General features: G+C 47.7%; 1 protein-coding gene across 8 annotated transcripts in view; it reads left to right on the forward strand.

The window, feature by feature from the left end:
• Positions 1–25,464, forward strand: part of DAPK2 (death associated protein kinase 2) — a 133,989-nt gene that overhangs the window by 68,362 nt on the left and 40,163 nt on the right. For all 8 annotated transcript variants that reach the window (XM_069596235.1, XM_069596232.1, XM_069596238.1 and 5 more), the window contains exons 3-4: positions 12,172–12,393; positions 19,743–19,881. In XM_069596235.1, coding sequence (XP_069452336.1) covers positions 12,172–12,393; positions 19,743–19,881 — 361 coding nt within the window. The remainder of the gene's footprint in view (positions 1–12,171; positions 12,394–19,742; positions 19,882–25,464) is intronic.

Here is a 25,464-nt window from a genome sequence, read left to right on the forward strand (position 1 = left end):
TGTCTATTGAGTTGGTGATGCTGTCTAACCATCTCATCCTCTGCCACCTTCTTCTCCTTTGGCCTTTGATCTTTCCCAGCATAAGGGCCTTTTCCAGTGAGTCGATTCTTTGTATCAGGTGGCCAAAGTATTGGAGCTTCAGCTTCAGCATCAGTCCTCCCAATGAATATTCAGAGTTGATTTCCTTTAGGATTGACTGGTTTGATCTTCTTGCAGTCCAAGGGACTCTCAAGAGTCTTCTCCACCACCACAATTCAAAGGCATCAATTCTTCAGTGCTCAGCCTTCTTTATGGTCCAACTCTTAGTATCTCTCTCCAAAAAGAAGCACTGCTTTTTCTATGTTTTACATAGTGAGCTTCTTTGCACAGTTTGTTAGAGAGAGGGTTCCACACCTCAAATAAATCTTAAAACCATCATCATGAGACTAGAAAGTTATGGGCAACATGGTCAGGGATGGGAAGTGGGCTCATAGACAGTGGTTTGGCTCATATGCTGGGAGCAAAGGCCCTTTGAACAGCCCTGGGCCTCTTGTGTTTGCCGCTCTTGTGCTGGTATTTCTGTCTGCTGCAGCTCCACATGCCACATGGCTGGGCTGCTGATCCCACGGGTCTCTCATTCCTTGCTTGCACACCTAGTTCCTGACATGCTGTCCCCCTGGCATCTCGTAAACTTTTGCTCCTTATTCTCATCTCCTGGGCCTGGAATCTTGACTTGCCATGTGTTCCTCCTTCTGGGAACCTTATATTTCTTCACCCTATTTTGGCTTCCTGAATATCTGATCCCTTGTTTACCCTGACCTCAGATGACTGTGTCCAGAAGTGTTTTCTGCCTTCCTGGATCCTGGCACCACTCAGGGACCCTGCCTTTCAGCTGCCTCAGTTTTCCCCCACACAGTCTTTTTAAGCTGGGATCTGAGGATGGGGTTCACAGGTGCTAAATCAGGTTCAAGGCTGGGACTGGAAATGGAGACCATGATCCAGATGTGTCAATCCACTGGCTGGAAGGAATAATTCACATTCACAGAGAGAGAGTTTCCTTAGTGCTTTCACATAGCTATCTCATTTCTTTCTCATTATAACATGGTGAGATTGGAATATTCTTTTGGCGGGCATATAAATATACATTTGCTAAATGAGAGAGGAGACTAACTTCTTGCTATAGAATTTCAATTAACTGATGTAAATCTTTCACCCTTAAAAATACCACAGCTCCACACTATTGTATATAAAATAGACAACCAACAATCACCCACTGTATAGCACAGGGAACTCTACTCAGCAGTCTGCATGACCTAAATGGGAACAGAATCTTAAAAAGAGTGGTGGTGGTTTAGTCGCTAAGTCGTCTCTGATTCTTGTGACCGCCCCCCCCCGCCCCGCCCCCGCCCACCGACTGTAGCCTTCCAGGCTCCTCTGTCCATGGGATTCTTCAGGCAAGAATACTGGGGTGAGTTGCCATTTCCTTCTCTAGGGGATCTTCCTGACCCAGGAATCAAACCCAGGTCTCCTTCAATGCAGGCAGATTCAGAAAGAGCAGATACATGCATATATATAACTGATTCACTCTGCTGTATAGCAGAAACTAATGCAACATTGTGAATCAACTATAGTTCAATAATATGTATATATATGTATGTATATATATTATAAAAGAAAGAATACTACAACTGCCTCTTCTTAAGTGTGGGCAGCACACAGTGACTTCATTCCAAAGAGTGGAGTGTCAGGGAGCAGGATAACTTTACAGTGGAAAAAGCCTGCAAATAAGACCTCAGCCAGGTGATCAAGGTTAACATCAACAGTAATAAGTCATATTGATAGTGTGTATCTTAATATGACATGAGAATAGTCCTTTACCTCTGTGGTTTTCCTTTCAAAATCCCTTAAGATTTTAAATCCCCAAATCCTAATTATGAGAAAACTCAATCAAACTGAGAAACTTCCTACAAAATGCCTTACTCAAAATGTGAAGGCATCAAAAACAAGGAAAGTCAAGGAAGCTGTCACAGCCAAGAGAAGCCTAAGGAGACAATGATGACTAAATGTAGTATCCTCAGTGGGATCCAGATAGTTTTCCTTTGTGTGAATTCCTAGGCACCGAGCCACCGTCTCATGTCTCTTTGGGGCCTGCAGAATTCATTCCTCTGGAGTTCTGTTTTCTCAATTAAAATTTGATGTATCATCCAAAATCTTAATGCAAAAGTTCACTTTGCATTTAATAATATTTATTTCAACTATTACTTATCTTGGTGTCACAGAGGGCTGTCTGACCTCCATGGTCCCAGTGGGGGAGGGTTTCTCACTCAGGTAAAGGCGTCGGATAACTGCAAAACAGACTGTCCACCTGCTGCTAGTTTCCTTTCTTCAGGAGGGCCAAGGATGCCCTTGGCCAAGACCCCATCCTGGAGCTACATCTGCCCTGAATTCACAGCTGGCCCCCATGCACATGTTCAGGGCTTGGCAGGGACACTGCAGCCTGGGCAGAGACTGCAGATGAAAGGTGAGATTGGAATATTCTTATATCTGTGTTGCACACAAGGAAACTGAGGGTCAGAGTCACATGATTTACTAAAAGTAATAGAGCTAGAAATAGAACCTCAGTCTATTGACTGTAAATCCTGGAATTACGTCTAGGAGACCAGAAACAGATTTTTTGCTATGGTGATGGGAGGAATATCTTTGTTCATGGGAGTGGCTGACTGGAGATGGGATGTATTGAAAAGGATGGTGTGTTTGTGTGCGGTGTCTGTGTGTGTGTGTGTGTGTGTGTGTGTGTGTAAGGTGAGGGTGGGGGGCACGCTAAGAGGCCGGGTCAGTCAAGTTTGGCCAGGCAGAGGAGTGGGGAGGTGGCTGGTGACACCATCCCCAGACAGGCTCTTGCCCTGGGATCAGGGGGGGGTCCTCTGGGATTGGGCTGATCTGGTTCCTGTGGACTGTGGATTTGAGCTCCTCCTGCTCACGCCTTTGACACATGCTGGCTGAAGGTTCCATTCCCCCACTTCCCGGGCTGCACCTGGGGTGGCCTTGACTGGAAACTTCTAAGCACTGTCCGGCCCTGTGGCACTGCACACCTGCAGGGTAATTCCAGAGTAGTCGTGGCCCATTGTTCTCCAGTGTGGGAAGAGGAACTGCAGTGACTGCTTGGGGGAAGCGGGAGGAGGAACCTGGGCCCCACACCCCTCTGACCTGGAGCACTTCCCACTTGATACCTCTCACCTCCCATGACATCTCCTCCCTGGTCTGTATTTTGCGCAGCTATGCCTCACCTCCACTTTGATCAACTGGGGACTTTGGGGCGAGTTACTAGATTCATGGACACTTTAGAGTTGACTGAGAGAGAGAATGAGTTAGACCCACTCTATCCATAAACCTTAAAAACGCCTTTGGCAGTCAGCCCTGGGGCGTTGTAAGAACAAGTCTAGTTGGCCATAGCCAACCTGGTGGGAGTGGGTGGACTGTAGGAGTAGTCTGTCTCAATTCTGGCCATGAGAGGTACATTGTCTTTTAGGAATTCAAAACCAATGATAAAAATCAAATAAAACTTATTCTACTTTTTTAAAAAAAATGATTTTCTTTTCATAAGTAATTGATTTATTTTTGGTTGGCCATAGCCAATCTGGTGGGAGTGGGTGGACCGTGGGAGTGGTCTGTCTCAACTCTGGCCATGAGAGGTGCATTGTCTTTTGAGAATTCAAAACCAATGATAAAAATCGAATAAAACTTATTCTACTTTTTTTTTTTAAAATGATTTTCTTTTCAAAAGTAGTTGATTTATTTTTGGCTTCGTTGCAGCACGAGGGCTTTATTTAGTTGTGGCAAGCAGGGGCTACTCTCTGGTTGTGGTGAATGGGCTTCTTACTGCAGTGGCTTCTCTTGTTGCAGAGCATGGCTCTAGAGTCGGGCTTCAGTAGTTACAGCTCATGAACTCAGTAGTTATGGTGCAAAGGCTCCACGGCATGTGGGATCTTCCTAGACCAGGGATCAAACTAGTGTCCCCTGCATTGGCAGGTGGATTCTGAACCACTGGACCACCAGGAAAGTCCCCAGTCTACTTTAAAAAAAACAACAACTGTTTATTTACTTGACTGTATCGAGTCTTAGTTGAGGTACATGGTGTCTTTGTTGAGTCACACAGGATCTTTCATTGCAGCGCATAGAGGGTTCCATGGGGCTCCACGAGAGCCTGATAGCATGTGGGATCTTAATTCCCTGAGCAGGGATCAAACCTAATTCCCCTTCATTGCAAGGTGGATTCTTAACCACTGGACCACCCAGGAAGTCTCCTCAAATCAGTCTACTTTTTATTATCACCATGCATTGGCAATTGTTAGTAATATCAGTGATAAAATTCTCCTCTGTTCTGGGGTGGGCCCCTTCCTTACTGCTTGGTACATCACTGCTGGCTAGTTACCTCGAGAGTCTCACTGAAGCTGGAGTTGGTTGACATGACTTTATGTCCTAGTCCCTCTATCAGGGCCTGCTACCTGGTCCAACTCGCAAGTCACTTAACCTTCCTAAGCCTCTGTTTTCTGATCTGTAAAATGGAGCTAAGAATGATGCTAGCAATATTTAAGAGAGGATAAAAGTAAAATTAGCTTGAAGAGAGAAAAGCTGGATGTAAATGTTGTGATGTCCACATTGCTATAAAAAATCTATCCCAGGTGTGAGATTTGGCTCACACCCAGATTACTCTTCTTTGGTGGTAAAGAATTCAGGGACAGTTGAGCCGGGCTCTTCCCTGGAACTTAGGAGCTGGTTTTGAAAAATATTGTTTATTTATTTTATTTTGGCTGTACTGGGTCTTCCTCGAGGTACATGGGTTTCCCTAGTTCTGGCACAGGCTTAGCTGCCCCATGGCATTTGGGATCTTAGTTCCCCAACCAGGGATTGAACCTACGTCCCTGAATTTTTTTGAAAATAATTTAATTAATTAATTTATATTTATTTTTGGCTGTTCTGGGTCTTCACTGCTGTGTGGGCTACTCTCTAGTTGTAATGCACAGGCTTCTTATTGTGGTGGCTTATCTTGGGCAAACAGGCTTCAGTAGTTGCAGTACGTGAGCTCAGTGGTTGCAGTTTTTGAGCTCAAGAGCACAAGCTCAATAATTGTGGCTCACAGGCTCAGTTGCTCTGCGGCATGTAGGATCTTCCTGGATCAGGGATCAAACTCGTGTCTCCTGCACTGGCAGGTGGATTCTTAAACACTGAGCCACCAGCGAAGCCCCTGGAAGGCAGATTCTTAACCACTGTACCACCAGGAAGGTCCCAAACCATTTTTGAGTTCTGAGAAGCAGTTTTAGGTTTACTCCTCCTCATCTGATTCCTGGACAGACAACAGGAGACCCTGATGGGGTGGCCCTGCTTCCCCGGGGCCCTGCCAAGTCCTGTCTGTGACACTAATCTTCACACAGCCTGCTCTGTCCTCCAGGGACACTGAATAAGGGAGGAGCTGGGTCCTCTGTCGGGAAGAGGGGCGTGTTCCTGATATAATTGCAGGAGAGCTGTTGGGAGGAGCAGGGAAACTAGGTCCTGTGTCTTGCGGATTTTCTGTCCTTCGTGAAACTCTCCTGCGTGACTTTTGCAAACCAGCCTCAGGCACAGCGTTCCACCCAGTCCTGCCTCCTGCCTTTCTACTAGTCGGATGGCTTAGTCCTTTCTGGAGAGTTATCTCTGATTTCCCCTGTGAGGTGGTCAGGCTGGGTTTTCTCATTCTCATTTGACAAGGGAGGACCTTGAGGCCCAGGGAGGTGAACAGACTACCCAGGCTCATGACCAGTTAGCAGCTGGGATCTGGCCAGAACCCAAGACTCCAGACATCAGCCCAGAGATGGAATTTGGAGAGTGAAGGGAAAACACTGCTCAGAGTTGTCGTGGACTCTCGGGAACCTTCTTTCTTTTGGCTGTGCCACACGCTTATGGGAACCTGGGGGTTGAATCCAGGCCATGGCAGTGACACCAAGTCCTAACCACTGGACTGTCAGGGAATTCCCCTCAGAAGCTTTCTGGCAGGTGAAGGAAAATGGACTGAAAAGGCAGCTCCTTGTCCAAGCCCACAAAGCTTTGGGGGCAGGTCAGGGTCAGAAATTGGACCTCGTGACTACCCTCCCTTTGCTGCGTTAGAGTTAGGAACCGACTGTTGGAGGGATAGGCTCTGCGTATGTGCATTGTGTTTCAGTATTCCTAGGATTTTTAAATCTGTGTTGACAGTCACTTCCCTTATGATTGGCTGGCTCCCCTCTGCTCTGTCTTAACCTAGAGGGGTTCTCCCTGTCTACCCCTGGTCCTATAGCATAGCTGAGCAACTCCTGCACCCTTGGGGCTGAATTTCTGGCTTCAGAGCCTTCCTAATGGGCAGAAAAAGGCCCATAACCATCACTGCTTCCATCTGCCTATGGGTCTGCCAGTGCCTTCTGATGGGTGTGACAGAGCCATCTCAGGTCTGGCTTTTGTGTCTCTACTGTGGGTACAGGGACCAGGGGATGTCCCACAGCAAACTTCCGTTCCTGTTACTCCCCAGAGTCCAGGGTCCTCTTCTGTCTTGATTTGCAAATCAAGCAAAACCTGTCCTGGTGAAACAGACAACACTCCCATCTCCCTTTTCTCTCCTCTCTCCCTCCTTCTCATGGTCAGATCAAAGATCTAAGGGAGAGGGTAATATATCAATACTGAGAAGGACAAGGAATAACATGAGTTACAGTGGTGTACTTTTTTTCATCTGGGAAAATGGAGATAGTCAGAGGACTGTTGTAACTAGGTGGTTCTCAGCCCTGGCTACACATCGGGGTCACCCAGAAAGCTGATTTATTTATGTTTGGCTGCACTGGGTCTTTGTTGCTTTGTGCAGGCTTTCCCTAGTTGTGGCGAGTAGAGGGCTGCCCTTCATTGCAGTGCTTTGGCTTTTTACTGAGGTGGTGTCTCTTGCTGTGGAGCACAGACTCTAGGTGCGTGGGTTCCAGTGGTTACAACTTGAAGGCTCTAGAGTACAAGCTAAGTAATTGTGCCGCACGGGCTTCATTGTTCTGCTGCATGTGGAATCTTCCTGGACCAGGAATCAAACCTGTGTCCCCTGGATTGGAAGGTGGATTCTTATCCACTGCACCACCAGGAAAGTCCCAGAAAGTTTTAAAAAAATATCTTGATTCCCAGTCTGAGTAAATCAGAAGCTTTGGAGGTGGATCCAGGCAGCAGTAACTTTAAGATTTCCCAGTGATTCTGGTGTGCCACCAGGGTTGAGAACCACTGCTCTAAGGATGAATAGAGTTGGTGAATTGCTTAAAATGAAGATAAACCCAAAATTGAGAGTGCACTGGAATCATCAGAGAGTAGAGTGGGGTGGGGATGTGTGTTAAAATTGCACTGATGCCCTGGCCACACATTGCAGTCCATGTGAATCAGTGACTTACTTCTGCCTTCACATGAGCAACAAATTAATAACAGCAATACTGCTGCTGCTGCTGCTAAGTCACTTTAGTCGTATTTGACTCTGTGAGACCCCATAGACGGCAGCCCACCAGGCTCCCCTGTCCCTGGGATTTTCTAGGCAAGAACACTGGAGTGGGTTGCCATTGCCTTCTCCAGTGCATGAAAGTGAAAAGTGAAAGTGAAGTCACTCAGTCGTGTTCGACTCTTCCCGACCCCATGGAATGCAGCCCACCAGGCTCCTCCGTCCATGGGATTTTCCAGGCAAGAGTACTGGAGTAGGTTGCCATTGCCTTCTCCAACAGTAATACTAGTCACTGTTTATTAGATTTGCCTGCAGGCCAATGTGATGTATTTTTTTTTAATTAAAAAAGTATTTATTTATTTACTTGACCGTGCTGGGTCTTAGTGGCAGCGTGTGGGATCTTTTAGTTGTGGCCTGTGGGATCTAGTTCCCTGACCAAGGATCAAACCTGGGCCTCCTGCATTGGGAGCGTTGAGTCTTAGCCATTGGACCGTCAGGGAAGTACCCCCTGACATATTCCCAGTCCTCACAGTTTCTTGGCAGGCAATCACAGTTCCCATTTTACAGATGAGGAAACTGATGCACAGAGAGGGTGACCACTGGCCCCAGGTGACAGTGTAAGTCTCCTGAGACCAGGCCTGTCTGACCTGGAAGCCTGCTCCTTGTGCCCAGGGCTGGCCTAGTGGAGCATATACTCCACACATTCCAGTACTTGTTCAAGGAGAGAGGAAACCAGCGAGTGGCCTTGGCTCCCTTTGAGGCTCCCCAAGGCAATGGACCCCACTCCAGTACTCTTGCCTGGAAACTCCCATGGATGGAGGAGCCTGGTAGGCTGCAGTCCTTGGGGTCGCTAGTCGGCACGACTGAGCAGCTTCACTTTCCCTTTTCCCTTTCATACATTGGAGAAGGAAATGGCAACCCATTCCAGTGTTCTTGCCTGGAGAATCCCAGGGACGGGGGAGCCTGGTGGGCTCCCGTCTGTGGGGTCGCACAGAGTCGGACACGACTGAAGTGACTTAGCAGCAGCAGCAGCAGGGCAAGTTGAGTGGAGGACCCTTGTCTCACAAAGAGAGGGAAGATGAGTGGCATTGGCTGGCATTTGGCTCTGTGTTAGTCATCCACTCTCAAAATACCTCCTTTTGGCGGGAGGAGGATGCCTGCTCATGTTAGGCCTGACCCCAGTCACCTCTAGTTGCCTCAGCTGCTCTCACAGAGAGAACACTCAAAAGCAAACACTCATTTGCTTTTTGAGAGTTAGAGGAATTTTTCAGGCATGTGATACAGAAAAATGCCTCTGTTTCCCTCTAAGGAGAAAGGAAAGCTTTTTTGTCAAGGTGATCTGAAATATTTAGCTCTGCTTTATAAAAATCCTCTGCCTCCACCTCTCTGCTCCATGAACTTAAACAAATAGTTTTAAATCCTTACACTTTGGCTTTCCCATCCCTCAGGGCTGCTGATGCCAGACTCCTTGAGGTGTCAGGGAGGAGAGGAGCGTGGCCACCCTGACTCAGAGATGCATAGCTGCCTGGGACTCGAGGCTTTGTCCAGTGTTTGCAGGCACCTGCTAAGGGACCTGATGTCCCACGGCCCAGAGCTGCTCCCAGGGACCAGAGATCTTGCTGAATGTGTTCCCTCTGACTTTGGGAGGCCTGATTTAACCCCACTTACATCAGCCCCTTGTGTGTAGCCACCCCAGAACCAGTATTTGGGGCATAAATAGCTGAAATTTTAGAGTTAGCAGACAGTGTGCTATATACCTGGCTCCACGAAGCCTTCCCAGCCCAGCCACTGGAGCCCTCTCCCTCCCCAGAGCTCCATCTGTACCTGATGTCTGCGTCTTTGGTCCCTGCCCCTTGCTGTGCAGGCAGAGCCTGGCACAGAGTACATGCTCAGGTAGCGCTGGGTAAAGGCGGAAGAGGGGATGGAGGGATGTGTGAACAGGTGTTTGGTGACATCTCTACGATGGTTGCCATAGAAAGCTGTTTAAGGGTTGGCATCTCTTATTCCTTACTTGCTCTATTTGAGGGTCTGTTTTTTTGATCACTTGAATTTATTCTGAAGCTGTCTCACTGAGGATTATTCTAGTAATGGAGTGATTCAGATGTACTACTAGTTTCTGAGGCTGAGGCAAACATAGTAAGTCCCCTACATATGAACCTTCAAGTTGCAAACTTTCGAAGATACAAACGTGCGTCGCATCAGTGTCAGGTGTGAGTGAAATTGCAGCTTGCACTCCATCTCCTGTTGCTGATGACCCTTCAGCTCTACCCTCTCCCACCTCCTCTCTCTCTTCTAGTCAGTAACTCTTCTTGCCAGTTCATGCAATGCCAGCCCCTGTATACCAGCTATTGTACTGCACTACTGTACTTTTCTAGGTACTATACTGTAAGACTAAAAATGTTTCCTTTGCTATGTTTTTTAATGTATTACTTGTGTGAAAAGTATTATAAACCTATTACAGTACAGTACTATATAGCTGATTGTGTTAGTCAGGTACCTAGGCTAACTTTGTTAGACTTACAGACAAAATGCGTTTACAAACAGGCTTTTGAAATGGAACTGTTTCTTATGTAGGGGACTTACTGTATCCAGAGCACTTTTTTGTGTGTAACTTTTACCCCAGCACTACTAAGAAGAGTACATCCAAAGTGTGGAGTCTGGCAGCCCCTTGTTAAGCCATTAAGCTGAACCTTAAATTTTTTATGATTTCTGTCTCAAGCAGTAGGTATTGTGGGTTTCAGGCAAACCTGGGACATTGGTGGAAGGGAAATGGGAGGATCCCCAGGAGGGTGGCCATTGGGTAGTCTCCAAAGACTGAGAGTGGTCCCCAATGATTGCCTTAACCTCACCCCCAGTGATGGTGAAGGCCGCTGCCCTTCCCTGGGTGTGTGTGTGGAGGGGGCTGCCTTTAGAGCACTCAGAAAGGCTGGCCTGGGAATACCTGCCACTTTGGCAGGTTTCTGCATACAGGTTTCTCAGGAGGCAGGTAAGGTGGTCTAGTATTCCCGTCTCTTTAAGAATTTTTCATTTTGTTGTGATCTACATAGTCAAAGGCTTAGGCATAGTCAGTGAAGCATAAGTAGATGTTTTTCTGGAGTTCTCTGGCTTTTTCTATGATCCAACAGATATTGACAATTTAATCTCTGGTTCCTCTGCCTTTTCTAAATCCAGCTTGTGCATCTGGAAGTTCTTGGTTCACATACTGCTAAAGCCTAGCTTGAAGGATTTTGAACATTACCTTGCTAGCATGTGAAATAAGCACAATTGTACAGTAGTTTGAACATTCTTTGGTGTTTCCTTTCTTTGAGGTCAGAATGAAAACTGACCTTCTCCAGTCCTGTGGCCACTGCTGAGTTTTCCAAGTTTGCACCATTTCATGGATGCTGTCTAGGTCCCTGAAGTGAAGGATTCAGGCTCAGCCCTGAAGAGCACTAAGCATAGTCTTGACTCCTTCACCTGTCTTAGCAGCTTTGTGAACAGTGGGCAGGGTCCTCGGCTCTTTGGCCTGGCTTTGCCATTAACTCTGTGATGACCTTGGGTGAGTCACTTGATGTCTCCTGTGCCTCAGTTTCCTAATGTTTTATAATTCTCTGGTGCTATCTGGGCCTCCCTGGCAATTCAGCTGGTAAAGAATCCACCTGCAATGCAGGAGACCCTGGTTCGATTCCCAGGTTGGGAAGATCCACTGGAGAAGGGATAGGCTACCCACTCTAGTATTCTTGGGCTTGCCTGGTGGCTCAGCTAGTAAAGAATCTGCCTGCAATGCAGGAAACCTGGATTTGATCCCTGGGTTGATAAGATCCCCTGGAGAAGAGAATGGCTGCCTACTCCAGTATTCTGGCCTGGAAAATTCCATGGACCATCTGTCTTCTAACCATGACAAACACCCACCGTGGTTACTAACAAAGTTAGGGTGCCTCTACCCCATTCCCACTTCCATTGGGATGCCCCCAGCCCCGCTGGCATAGCCTCTGGCCTTGTCTTTGAGTGCTTTAGCCTGGTGTTTGCTCTGTCCTCTTATTGTCTGAGCCGCTACCTGGCTCGAGTTAGGAAATTGAGGTTTTATTTGTTGGGAAGGGTTGGAAACCAAGGTGCAAACGTGAGACTAGAGAGGTGCTGTCTCCTTACAATTCTAAACAGATGAGTGTGTACTTGCTTCCAGACAAGGGAGGCCCAAACAGATGATTGCTACTATTAGCAGTTTGACTGTGCTGACCGTTTTTACTGTTCATTCATTCCATACCTTGTGGCTTGTAGGATCTTAGTTCCTTGACCAGGGATCAAATCTGAACCCCCTGTAGTGGAAGTTCAGAGTCTTAACCACTGGACCATGAGGGAAGTCCTGCTTTTCCTTTAAAATCTTTCCATTAAGTAGTATAAACCTCTGGACCTTGTGATTTCATCTTGTGAATACAAGACAGAGGTTCTAGCTGAAGCTGTGTCATCTGGATCAAACCAGTAGCCTTGCAGGGCCTCATGTTCCCATCTGTACGCTGGGAATGACAACACTACCATTCCTTCCTAGTACAAGGTAAAGGATTCATAGGAACAGAAAGGGAGCCCAGAACTTTCTCTGTCTCCGTCTCTGGATGATGGCCAGGTGGGGATCCTGGCTGATGACATGACTTGTCCTGCCCTGGAGGAAGGAGTTGCTGTAGCTGGGGGGTCAGGTCGCTTCTCCCATGACCGCAGTGATGACCTCATTGTGTGTGTCTGTGTTCCTGCAGCGGCCAGTTCGCCATTGTGAAGAAGTGCCGAGAGAAGAGCACGGGGCTGGAGTACGCAGCCAAGTTCATCAAGAAGCGGCAGAGCCCGGCCAGCCGGCGGGGCGTGTGTCGGGTGGAGATTGAGCGGGAGGTGAGCATCCTGCGGAAGGTCCTGCACCCCAACGTCATCACGCTGCACGACGTCTTCGAGAACCGCACCGACGTGGTACTCATCCTCGAGCTGTGAGTGGGAGCCTGGGACCCGGTGGGTAGCAGGCTTGGGGCTGGGGGGACAGAGGAGGTGCGGTCCAGCCACAGGCCCCAGAGGGAGCAGCAACCTGCCGGCCAGAAGCTCCACCCGGAGGAGATGAAGTCAGTAGGGGACGGTTACCCTCAGTTACCCGCTCCTCCGGAACCCGGGCAGCAGAGACTGAGGGCCAGGGTCTAGGTCTGGCTTTCACTGGACCCTGGAGATCAAAGGGAAGAAGTGGCGAGTGCTGGGGTCCTTTCCTGGCTGGTGAGCGTGTTAGAGGGTGGACGAGGGGAGCAGGAGGGCCATTAAAGAGAGTCTGTTTTTCAGAGAACAAGCACCCTCCCAGCTCTGCGAAGCCCTTCCCCAGCCCCTCCCCAGGAAAGCCCCTGCCATTGTACTGTGTCTGATGCCTTTATTATTATTGTGCATACGGACTTAGTCGCTCAGTTGTGTCCCACTCTGTGCAACCCCATGAACTATATATAGCCCACCAGGCTCCTCTGTCCCTGGGATTGTCCAGGCAAGAATAATGGTTATCGTAGTAACAATTATTTAGAGAGCTCCCATGGATGGAGGAGCCTAGTAGGCTGCAGTCCATGGGGTGGCTAAGAGTCGGACATGACTGAGCGACTTGACTTTTCACTTTCATGTGTTGGAGAAGGAAATGGCAACCCACTCCAGTGTTCTTGCCTGGAGAATCCCAGGGACAGGGGAGCCTGGTGGGCTGCCGTCTATGGGGTCACACAGAGTCGGACACCACTGAAGTGACTTAGCAGCAGCAGCAGCTGTAAGCCCAGGTCCTTTATGTGAGTCATCTTGTTCAACTTCCTAAGAAGCTGTATTGAGGGAAGTGTTCTACTTACCCTGAGAGGACTTTGTATCCACTTTGCCAAGAATGTCTATTATCTCATTTAATCCTCATAACAATCCTATCACACAGAGACTTATTATCTCCATGTTACAGACAAGAACACTAAAGTGCAGGTCACTTATTAGATCCTACAGCCGAAGTAGCGGGACCAGGGCTGGGGCCACACTGCTTGTGTGTGTGAGGTGGGATGGCCTCGGGCTGGGCCTGCTGGAGAAGCCTTCATTCCAAGTCTGGTGGAATTTGGATGGGTAATTCCACGACTCCAGGGTTTGGTCGGGCACCTGATGTCCCTCCTGGAGACAATTCCACGGACTGGGGATGTGGGGCTCCAGCGGCCCATAGAGTCTGAGCTGGACTGTGGCACAAGTGGCAATGGCTGTGTCCAGCCAAGCAGCAAGACCCCGTGTTGGGAGTGTTCTGAGCCTCATAGGTGTGAGGCATCTCCCAGTGAGCAGAGGAGTAGTGTCATTTGTCTCAGCAGCCCCTGACTTTGTGACCTGAGGCAAGTTACCGCACACCTCTGAGCTTCAGCTCTCATCTGTCAAGCTGGCAGCCATCCTTAACCCACCTGCAGGTTGGGTGGGCCACCTGATTTTGGAGACCATTCTAATTTGAGAACATGCTCTGGTGTTGCCAGCTATAGATCTGTGTAGCAGATGGACATTTGCATACTCTTGCATTGGATTCTTAAATTATCCAACTCAACATTCCAGTGCACAGAATCACCCATGCTTTTCCCTCCTCTAACTTCCACAGTCCTCCATGTGTCTCCCAGGGACCTCTCAGCCAGTTGGACTAGTCATTGTACACACCTGCTTGGCTCAGACAAGCCTGAGGGCGTTCCTCCAGGATGGCCCGAGGTGTGACACGTCCCAAGGCTAAGGGTCAGCAGATGGCACGCTGGTTCCCAGCAGAGAGTGACAAGCCCACCTTTGCTGGGAAAGCCAGGCCGTTTCTTTAAGTCTATTGCCCAAAAAAACCTTATAGCAACTAAAAAAGAAGTTATATTCAGAAGCCAACCACCCAAACACCGCCGTTTATGTGTCCCTGTGGCTCCTCTCAGTCTTTACCTGTTTGTGAACAATCTCTGTACTAGTACGTTTTCCTGCTCTACTTGCCTTCCACCATTAAGTTCACATAATGCCGTGAACACTTTTTTCCTTTTCACTGACTGTATCATGTTTCCTTGAATTATATACATGTATCTCCTTGTTGTAGGACACTTGATTTTTCAGTTTCTAACCATTATAGATTTTATTGCCATAAAGTAACTTTCTTCCCATATTTTCCCATTTTCTTTTGAATTAGTTTTTTTAAGATACATTCTCAGGAATGGAGTGACCAAGCTGACATTTTTAGGCTCTTGGTGTCCTCACCAAGGACAGTCTTGGTTGACCAGTACCACCTGCAACATGGGAATATCCCATCTCCCTGCAGCCTTGCCAACCCTGGGGCATTTGTTTTAAAGCAGGGTTCATTATTTATTGTCTTTCTCTCTATATATATTGAATATGTATATATATTTGTTTTATGTACATACTTATATTGTGTGTATATATATTTTTGGGGGTGGGGGAGCCATCTTAGTTCCCAGACCAGGGATCCAACCCATGGCCCCTACAGTGAAAGTGTGGAGCCCTAACCCCAGGGAGTTCCCAAGCCCTTTATAGTTACTAAATGATATTTGCTGGTTTTTTTGTGTGTTTTTTGGTCATTTTAATTGGCATTTCTGTCATTGCTGGAGAAGTTTTCTGTTACTATCTGTTTGTAGAACCCTAAGAGTTGGGCTCTAGGGTGTTCTTGAGCTGTCCCTGTTTCTCCAAGCAGGTCACGGTCATTTCTCCAGCCACGGTTAGCAAGCAGTTACGTGCCCTCTTGTTGTGAGCCATCACCACCTAGAACGTCAGTCGTCACGCTGGTCCTCCTGTGATCTGCTTGAGCTGCTCTGTTTGTGAAGCTCTGTCTGTTCATAGTTTCTCTATCTCCTCCTTTACTCTCAAGCTGTCTCACTATCTCAGGGTGCCAATCCGTGGTGCTAGGGATTGCTAAAACAGCCTTGTGTGAGCAGGGTCTGAGAGAAGGACTTTCCAGGAGAAAAGGGCTTTTCATGGGCTTTAAAAATATAGTTATTTATTTGGCTGCATTGGGTCTTCGTTGCAGCATTTGGGATCTTCATTGTGGCATGCGGGGTCTCTCATTGCAGAGCATGAACTCTCTAGATGTGGCTCACAGGCTTTAGTTGCTCTACCACATGTGGAATCTTAGTTCCCTGACCAGGGATCGAACCCGTGTCCCCTGCATTGCAAGGCAGATTCTTAAAACTGGACCACCAGGGAAGTCCCTTTCCGTGGGCTTCTGTGTGACCTTGGTGACCACTGTTGAGCTACTCAGGAGCCTTCAGCCTTCTGGTCCTCACTGTGCCCTACTAGGTTCATGGGTTTGCCTGATACTTAAACACAGGTGTCAGAGCCCATCTGCTCAGTTGATGTTTGCAGATTTCATGGATGGAGTTACCTCTCAGCACTGTTTTCTGGTGCAGGGTTTCCTCCTGCTTCCTGCTGAAGTGGCCAGTGCTCGGAGGGCATCCAAGCCCTGATCTAAGTCCCCTTCAACTGTTATTACCCCGTCCATGATGGCCAGTGCTGCAGCCACCTCTCATAGGACTGATGAAAGCAGGGGTGGGAAGGATTTACCTATCCATATAAATTGGCTTCCCCTGAAGGAGGGCATGGCAACCCACTCCAGTATTCTTGCCTGAAGAATCCCATGGAGAGAGGAGCCTGGCGGGCTGCAGTCCATGGGGGTCACGAAGAGTTGGACACAGCTGAGTGACTTAGCACAGTACAGCACATGAGTTGACTTCTGTAGGGTATGAAGAATATTTTCAAACTCTCAAGAAATTAACTCATGTCACTTGTGGAGCTGGCTTTGAAAAATGTAGATCTGCTCTGGGAGGTTTGGGCAGCCCTCCCGTCCCAGGCTCCTGACCCCTCTGGGGCCCTATTGACTCCAGGCTGGTGGAAAGTGATACCTCAGTGGGTGCATTGAGTCCTGGGGACTGGGAGCAGAGCAGAGGCCAGGCTGTTAGGTTTTTCTTTTCCTTTCTAAGTTAAATTGTTTAGGGATGTGAGAGGAGAGAAGCTTGGGTGGAGGGGGGTGACTCCAGGGCAGAGGCCTTGGAGCTGAGAAGCTCTGGGGACAAACTACATTGCAAGGGTAACAGCTGGGTTGAAACAAAACCCAGGCTTCTTGATACCCTTGAGAAGACACGCTTGAGAATTGATGCAAGTGTTCCCACCCTGGGTGTCAGGGCTGGTACCATCACCCCAGCAGGCTCATCAGCCTCCCACTTTCCAAGTCTCTAAGGGCAATTCTATCAATAACCTCAGACATGCAGATGACACCACCCTTATGGCAGAAAGTGAAGAGTAACTAAAACGCCTCTTGATGAAAGTGAAATGGAGAGTGAAAAAGTTGGCTTAAAGCTCAACATTCAGAAAACGAAGATCATGGCATCTGGTCCCATCACTTCATGGGAAATAGATGGGGAAACAGTGGAAACAGTGTCAGACTTTATTTTTTTGGCCTCCAAAATCACTGCAGATGGTGACTGCAGCCATGAAATTAAAAGACGCTTACTCCTTAGAAGGAAAGTTATGACCAACCTAGACAGTATATTCAAAAGCAGAGACATTACTTTTCCAACAAAGGTCCATCTAGTCAAGGGTATGCTTTTTCCAGTAGTCATGTATGGATGTGAGAGTTGGACTGTGAAGAAAGCTGAGCGATGAAGAATTGATGCTTTTGAACTGTGGTGTTGGAGAAGACTCTTGAGAGTCCCTTGGACTGCAAGGAGATCCAACCAGTCCATCTTAAAGAAGATCAGTCCTAGGTGTTCTTTGGATGGAATGATGCTAAAGCTGAAACTCCAATACTTTGGCCACCTCATGCGAAGAGTTGACTCATTGGAAAAGACTCTGATGCTGGGAGGGATTGGTGGCAGGAGGAGAAGGGGACGCCGGAGGATGAGATTGTTGGAAGGCATCACTGACTCAATGGACGAGAGTCTGAGTGAACTCCGGGAGTTGGTGATGAACAGGGAGGCCTGGCGTGCTGCAATTCATGGGGTTGCAGAGTCAGACACGACTGAGCGACTGAACTGAACTGAACTGAGGGGCAATTCTAAGGGCCACCATAGCTGTTCCTCTCTTTATCCAAAGGAGACCATGTCTGTCCAGGTCTCTTGCCCAGATCACACTTTCAGGTAGAGCAGCTAATTACTGACCCCCCACCCCAAGTCCTCACCCAGCCAGGGCCTTTACATCAGTAACTTTGGGTGAAGGACACATCTCCATTATCATGATATTCTTTTACCTTTATGCAGCATTCAGTTTAAGGTAGGAAGGGCAGTATATGCCCGAGGTCCCAGCCTCCCATGACTCAGCAAGGCTGCAAGTATGAGAGAACAAAGCTTGGGCTGGGTCCTATGTGTTCCCAAGGGACACTGTGGATTGGAAAATTTGCAAAGGACTCCGACAGGTCTCTTGCAAATGCCAAGGTTTCACTTCTCTATTATATAGGATATTCTGTGCCATATTAATGTTTTCTTTTATTTTTAAGTTTTCTTTTATTTTATTTCTTGGCCGCACCTTGAAGCTTGTGGGGATGGAATCCATGCCCCCTTCACTGGGAGCACAGAGGTCTTGCTGTGTTGCTATTTTAAATGTCTTGTTTCTTTCCTTTGTTCTTTTATTCATCCACCTTGTCTTGAATGTCTTTCTTGCACACAGTGCTGTGAGAGCAAAAGGTAATGTAGCTGGGGAGAGAACCAGCCAGACACTGACAGCCCAGGGTGAGAGGGCACTGATGCAGCTGGACGGGGATGTCAGAGGATAGCCCAGGGCTTGGGGTGGCTTTGAGTTTTCCTTTTCTCATCAGCAGTGATTTTATAACAAGATGCTTAAGCTAAGGTTTAGTTTCAGTTTTCAAGTTGTAATACTTTGTAGGTGTTGCTGTGTATTCCCTATTACACCATGGCATGTCTGGTTGTTCTGTTTTTCATGATGCTAAGATTGATGAGTGGGTCCATATAGGGATATTTTTAAAGAAAGGAAAAAAGATTTTGAGGCTCTTTAATTGGATGGACTAGGTGACAGGGCATGAATGATTCCCAAAATGGACAGAAGCCATTCGAAAATCATTAGAGGTCTCTTACGGTATAATGGTTGAGAGTCATTCTGCTTGGGTTTGAATCTTGATTCTGCCACTTACTGACTGACCTTGGACACGTGACTTAACCTCTCTGAGCCTGTCTCTTCAACTGTGAGATAGCAAAATAATAGTCCTTTAGCTCATAGGGTGTTGTGATGATTAAATGAGATAATGTGCAAGAAGTATACATAAGGCTCCAAGTATTCATTAACTATCAGTTACCATTATTATGTTGCTATTATTATATTACCATTATTCTGCTAAAATACAGGTTCTGAGGCCTTGCTGCTGGGGAATCTAATTTGGTAGGGTCTGTGGTGGGACCTGAAAGTGTGCATGTTAAACAAGTTTTCAGGTGATCCTGAGTTCCCGGATCGCCTGGCCCTCATCCCTTCCTGAGATCTTTTCCTGGGGTGAGCATTGACTATGTCCCAGATCCTGAGATGTGCATGCCGGCTGGATACCTCAGCATGTGGCAGGGGGCAAACAAGCCCAGTAGGACTGCCAGATTTAGCAAATAAAAATCTCCCATTTTGTCTGGCAACCCTAAATCCTGAATTCAGGTAAAACTGTAAACTAGGCTTTACAAGGGAGATTCTTTTTGCTCTGTTGGTCTCTCTTCCTGTCACATCAACCATAACGTACTGGAAAGTGGAGTGTGAGCCCAAAAGCAGTATTTTAGAGTTTTTAAGATGAATGTAAAGGATGGATCTTGATGGTTAAGGTAGGGACAGGCCTTTGAAGAGGTCATGCCTTCTATAAAGTCACAGAAAGGGGCTTTGGGAACAATCATCGTCAGTCTGCCCATTTTTCAGGTGAGGAAACTGAGGCCGCCTCGAGGAGGTGGGGCGGTTGTCCAAAGCCAGTAGCAAGGCTGGACTGGAAACTAAGCCTCCATTTTCTGGCCCAGCATATGTTGCTCTTTGTCATCGGACATAGCACTTGTTTCTGTTCTTGGTCACCTCTGTTGTATGGCGGGAGGGGAGCACCCAGGGTAACCAGGAACCTGAGCCTAGAGTGTTAGCAGAGGCCCTTTTGCTGTCACCTGAGGGTTCCGTCTCTTGTGGTCTGAAGGGAGGAACACAGCAAATAGAAGTAGTAGCAAAGTCAGTCCCTGTGCTGGCTGGACTGAGCCCGAGAGGTGGGTGAGGGGGTTCTGCCCCGCAGGGTGCCTGAGGGCAGGGCCAGGAGCATGGACATAGGCTTCTGGCACATGGGGCTGACTGGGCCTGGGCCCTCCCTACCGGTGTCTTGCAGAGTGTCCGGAGGAGAGCTCTTCGACTTCTTGGCCCAGAAGGAATCCCTGAGTGAGGAGGAGGCCACCAGCTTCATTAAGCAGATCCTGGAAGGGGTGAACTACCTTCATGCCAAGAAAATCGCTCACTTTGATCTCAAGGTCAGTGATGGGGGGAAGGGAAAAGAGTCAGTTCAGGAAGAATGGACCCAGTCTCTCCAAATATCATTGCCAGGAGGGGTCAGCACTCACTTGACCTTCCTCCCTCATCTTACAGTTGAAGACTCTGAGCTCCTGGAAAAGAAATAATGGCCCAGGAGTGTCCCTGTCCTTAGTTTCATTCCACAGATCAGGTTTTATTCACGTAGGGGCTGATGGCAAGAAGCTTCTGAATCAGACTACAGGTACCTTATCTCTTGCAGGGAGCATTTGGGATGTAACTTTTAAATAAGTGAGCCAAGGACAGGAAATGTGAAACCAAACCCATTTCACAAGACTGAACTTTTCAGCAACCAAGAATTCACTCCCGAGCCAGCAGAGCTAGATGCATTCAGATGAGTACTGCTGAGGTTGCCTGGCGCCCTGGACCCAGAACAGTGACAAGCATCCCTTGACCAGAGGTTGGAAATCTTAGAGCCCAGTGACCACTGGCTGCGTTCCCCCACCTCACCCCTTCCTGTAGCCATGAAACTGTTTCCTGGGGCCACTGATCATTTGTGGTCACTGGCGTTCAGGGTCGAGAAAGTTCACTGTGACCACATAGAACTTCACAAAGCAAGAGTGTGGTCAGAGTCAAAGGACTGGTTCCCGTAGTAGCTGAGCTCAGTTTCATAGACTGTTGAGCCTTTACAGACAGGTGAAGCATAAAGATCCTCCAACCTGTGATCAGGGGGGCCCAATTACCAGGGAGGAGACCCACTCATTTTGCTATGTAGAAATTCCTGTGGTGTTTCAACCATTGTGCTGAGTGCCTGGGTGTTGCTACAGGTACAAAATCAACTCAGGACTTCTCTGAGCTTAGTTCCTCTTTTCCAGGAACTTGTGCAGGAATCAGAAAAGAGAGATCAATAACTCTAAGTGCTATGATAGGGGGAAGTACATGGAGGCTGGGCGTCTAAATAAGAAAGCATCTAAGTCAGACTCTGGTATCTAAGAGGACTTCTTGGAAGAGGTGCTATTTGAGTTGAATTTTGAAGGATTATCAGGCATTATCAGAGGGAAGGGCCTTATAAGGAAGAGAGGTCAGCAGGTACATGGTCCTGAAATAGCATTCAGGGTAGTTCAGACAAAGGTTGAATATGCTGAATGGAGAACCTGGGGGAGAGCAGGAGGCAGACTCAGGGTAGGAGAGCTAAGCCAAGGAATTTGAACTTTATTCTTAGCAATATGGGACCAGGTGAGCAGGGAGGTGAAGAGAGCAGATGTGTATTTCAGAAAGATCCCTCTGAATGCGAGCACAGATAGAATGGGGACAGTAATCTGGGTGAGATGTGGCAAGTGCCAAATTAATTTGAGGAGGGATGGATTCAAGATCTTTTAAGGTTGCTCTGAAGATTGATTAGGTACCTAATTAGATGTGGGAGATGAGGGGGAGGGCAGAGTCCAGGATGACACACAAGCGCTGGCTGCAGGTCTGGCCCAGAGAGGGTTTGGCGTGCCTGGGGTCTCAGCAGCTACACCAGGGCATGGGCTCTCATCCCACACGTGGATTCCAGCCCAATTCTCACTCTGCCCTGTGGGGTGACCTGCTGTGAGCCTCCCCTCCTTAGTCTAATTGTCACAGTATTTTGAATTCCTCCAACAGAAGACATCTTGCAGAGTCTCGCTTGGGTGTCACAGAGTACAAGTCAGGGTCAAAAGGAGTGTGTGGCCTGGGCTGGCCTTTGGACCCCAGGATGATAATACACCAAGCAGGAAATGGGCTACCTGGATTCACCTGTGATTTCTTCCTGATAATACTGTGGACAGTTGACTTATTTTCTGTGTTTTTCCTGGCTCCAGGAGGTCCAGATGGGATCCTTTAACATAAATGATAATATTTAGCTGTCAGAGTTGTAGAAATGAGACAGAAGCAGGATTAAGTGCTGGATACTAGATAGGTGCTCTGTAATAGTAGCTGGTATTGCTACTTCCCTTCCCATAACAGAGGAAGAGAAAACACAGCTCTTGTTTTGGGCCCTGCTAGAGTAGGAAAACAAAGCCTGCTAGTGCAGTTCGAAGTTGCCCAGCAGAGAGCTGAGCTTATTGTTAGGTGGGATTGCTGGTGGGGTATCTTGTCTGGCTCCTGGGCTCAATCTGGATGTTTTCCACAACCTGGAGACAGTCTGGGTTTCTCCTGGGTGCATGTAGGGTGAGGATGCTGGTAACCCCATATCCCTGCCTCATATCCTTAGCATTATGTGGACTCTGAGCCTTCTAACTCCCTACCCATGGGTCCCTTGGCCCAGGCCCAGCTGGGCAACTTCAGAAGTAATGAATAGCTGGAACTCAGTGGGATTACCTCATGATTGGCTAGACACTTCCTGGAGCCAGAATGTGAGTATGTGTTGGCTGGAACTTCCTGCCTGCTAGAGGGGCTCGTGCAGAAGTTCCAGCTGGTGGCTTAGAGGGGACTTCGTGATTCCGTGTTGTTTCTCAGCATATACAATTCATTCTATATGAACACATTTCTCCTGCTGGTTTTCCTTCTCCATGAGGGCTCTCGGCCTTCCCCTCCTCTTGTATTCTGTTACTTCTTGCCAAGTGAGTCAGGCTAGCTTAGCCACCCCATGAATTCAGTCACCATGTTATCTCCACGCCCCTGCTCATGAGCTGTTCTCCACGTTTACCTTCCAGCTAAAAGGAGCAGCTGATGGAGGAGGGTCAGCTCTCTGGCCAGCCTTTGGAATAGGAATGACCTCTCCTCCCATCTCGGCCATTGTGCTAGTGCCGGGGACGGTGAGACTCTATTCCTGCTTAAGATACACTCCCAGCCTTGTGGCAGAGAGCAGATGAATGGAAAGATTGATGTACAGTAATCAGTCTAGGTGAAAATAGATCATGGCATGTTATTGCCTGGAAATCTGTGATGGATCCTTGTCACCCACAGGACAAATGAACCCATTCTCAGCATGACAGTCAGGCCTGTCTTGTACTGCCTGAGCCCCAGTTCTGACCTCATTCCCCTTTCCCCTTTCCAAAGCGTGAGCCCTAGGCACCAAGATGACAGATAAATGTCCTCTTCCCCCTCCCCCGCTCTGTTCATGCTGTTCACATCCAGGAGGCTACTAGTCTTCCTTTCCTGTGCCCGCGGACTTCCTGCTTGTCCTCCAGGCCCAACAGAAATGCCATTTCCTCTGGGAAGCCTTTCCCATGCCTTGCCACCTCCCAGAGCGTAATGAAGAGCTAATGCTTCCTTGCTTCTTTCTCCCCTTGTACAGAACGCTTCTGCTGGGAGCATTTCTCCCCGTGCGTGGCTTTCTGCTCTTGTCTCTAGTGCAGCGCCTGACACGTGAGTTACTCAGTGTTGGATGAGTGAGTAAATTAAGAAATGAGTGCTGAGTAAGACAGGTGCACACATGGAGAGCACCTGGAAAAGGCAGAAGAGGTTGTGGGCAGTTTTCAATTCCATGATGTGACATTTATTGAGGGACTGTTTATTCTTCATTAGGGCAGGGTGGCAAACATCAATAAGATATGGCACCTGCCTTACAAGAACCTACCCTCTACGGGGAGATGGCCACAATGAGACTGGTGGAGAGGCCATCTGAAATAAAAGCTAACCATGACTCTCACCAAGAGACACTCACTTCCAAGGGGTAAGCTCTCTGCCTATGCAGAATGAACACCACCTTGACGTGTGTTATAAATCCACCGTGGACAGGCCTCCTGGCCTGAGTAGGTAGAGGGGTACAGGTGGATGATATTGCCCTGGACGTGACACTGGGCTGACTACCAGAAGATGTGGCTTAACACCACCCAGGAACCTCACCCTGGTACGTGACCCCATACCAATAAAGGCCTTGCAGAGGGCGTTTCTATGTGGTTTTCTGTGTATTTTGGATTTGGGAGTTTCCCCTCTGAGTATGGGTGTGTCTCCCCCATATGTACCCATAGCCAACCTCAGAATTCAGAAATGGAAGGTGGTTCTCAGATCTGATGGGTATTTTAAGCAAGAACACACCATGAGAACTGAATGAAATTGTTTGTGAACCAGGAACCCAGAACTCAGAAGGGACTTTTTGATTTACATAAACAGTGTTAGGAGGAGGGAATTCCTGAGCAAGATACTCCAACAATCTAAATTCCTCTATGCCCTGATCATCCTTTGAACTGTTTGTATGTTCATGATGTGTTGGTTCTGTTCATCAAGGTTTCATAACAATGATACTATGTGTGTGTGTGTGCAAAGTTACTTTGGTCACATCCGACTCTTTGCGACCCTATGGACTATAGCCCACCAGGCTCCTCTGTCCATGGGATTCTCCAGGCAGGAATACTGGAGTGGGTGCCAGGAGCTCCTCCAAACTCAGGGACTGAACCCATGTCTCTTAAGTCTCTTAAATTGGCAGGAGGGTTCTTTATCACTAGTGCCACCTGGGAAGCTAGTGATACTAGCTTAATAGAACTTATTTATTAGAATTTCACCAATGTGCTTTTATTTTATTTATTTATTTTGGCCATGTTGTTTGGCTTGTGGGATCTTAGTTCCCTGACCAGAGATTGAACCTGGGCCCCTATGGTGAAAGCGGTAAGTCCTAACCACTGGACCACCAGGGAATTTCCACTAATAATGCTTAGTACTTTCTAGAATACAGCATGCTTACACATCTCTCCTTTCATTTGATTCTCATGGCTACCCACTGAGGTACAAGGTATTTTTACTTTTTATACATAAAGCACTTGAGATTAAAAGAGGTTAAATTACTTGTCCAAGACCACACAGGTATTAAATGGCAGGGCTGGTACTTGAACATCTGGAGAAGAGACTAGCAACCCACTCCAGTATTCTTGCCTGGAGGATTCCATGGACAGAGGACCATGGTGGGCTCTATGGGGTCTCAGAGTCTGGGACATGACTTGAGTGATTAACACACACTACTTGAACTTAGCCAGTGAGGAGACACTAAGCAAAGCTGAGTGTCACCAGCTTTTGTTTCACCAGATTCTAACAGCAAATTTTATACTTGCTTGCATCATGCCTTTTACACATAGTTAATCCAAAGGTCTATGCTGTGCCATAAGTTTATCCTTTGCACAGTTAATTTTTCTTCTGTTTACATTGATTTTTCTTTCTAATAGATTATTCCTCATACTTAAAAAATCAATCTGTGCTCTATTAACTGCTATAAAATGTGCATGCATTGGAAAGTAGATCTTACAAGAGTAAGATGATTTCCATACTAAAACCTTGGAGCATAAAACAGAGGTGAGACCTGGCAGTTTTTTAAACCATTTTTATTTATTTGTTTTGACTGTGCTGGGCCTCTGTTGCTGTGCATGGGCTTTTTCTAGCTGCAGCGAGCAGGGTCTGCTCTCTAGTAGTGGTGCATGAGCTGCTTCTCATTTCAGTGGCTTCTCTTGTTTGGAGCACAGGCTCTAGGCATGTGGACTTCGGTAGTTGCAACTTGTGGGCTCATTAGTTGTGGCGCGTAGGCTTAGTTGCTCTGTGGGATCTTGCCACACCAGTGATCGAATCTGTGTCCCCTGCAATGGACTGGTTGTATCTCCTTGCAGTCCAAGGTAGTCTCAAGAGTCTTTTCCAAC

Source organism: Ovis canadensis, chromosome 7 (genome assembly GCF_042477335.2).
Source record: "Ovis canadensis isolate MfBH-ARS-UI-01 breed Bighorn chromosome 7, ARS-UI_OviCan_v2, whole genome shotgun sequence".
NCBI classification, from domain to species: Eukaryota; Metazoa; Chordata; class Mammalia; order Artiodactyla; family Bovidae; genus Ovis; species Ovis canadensis.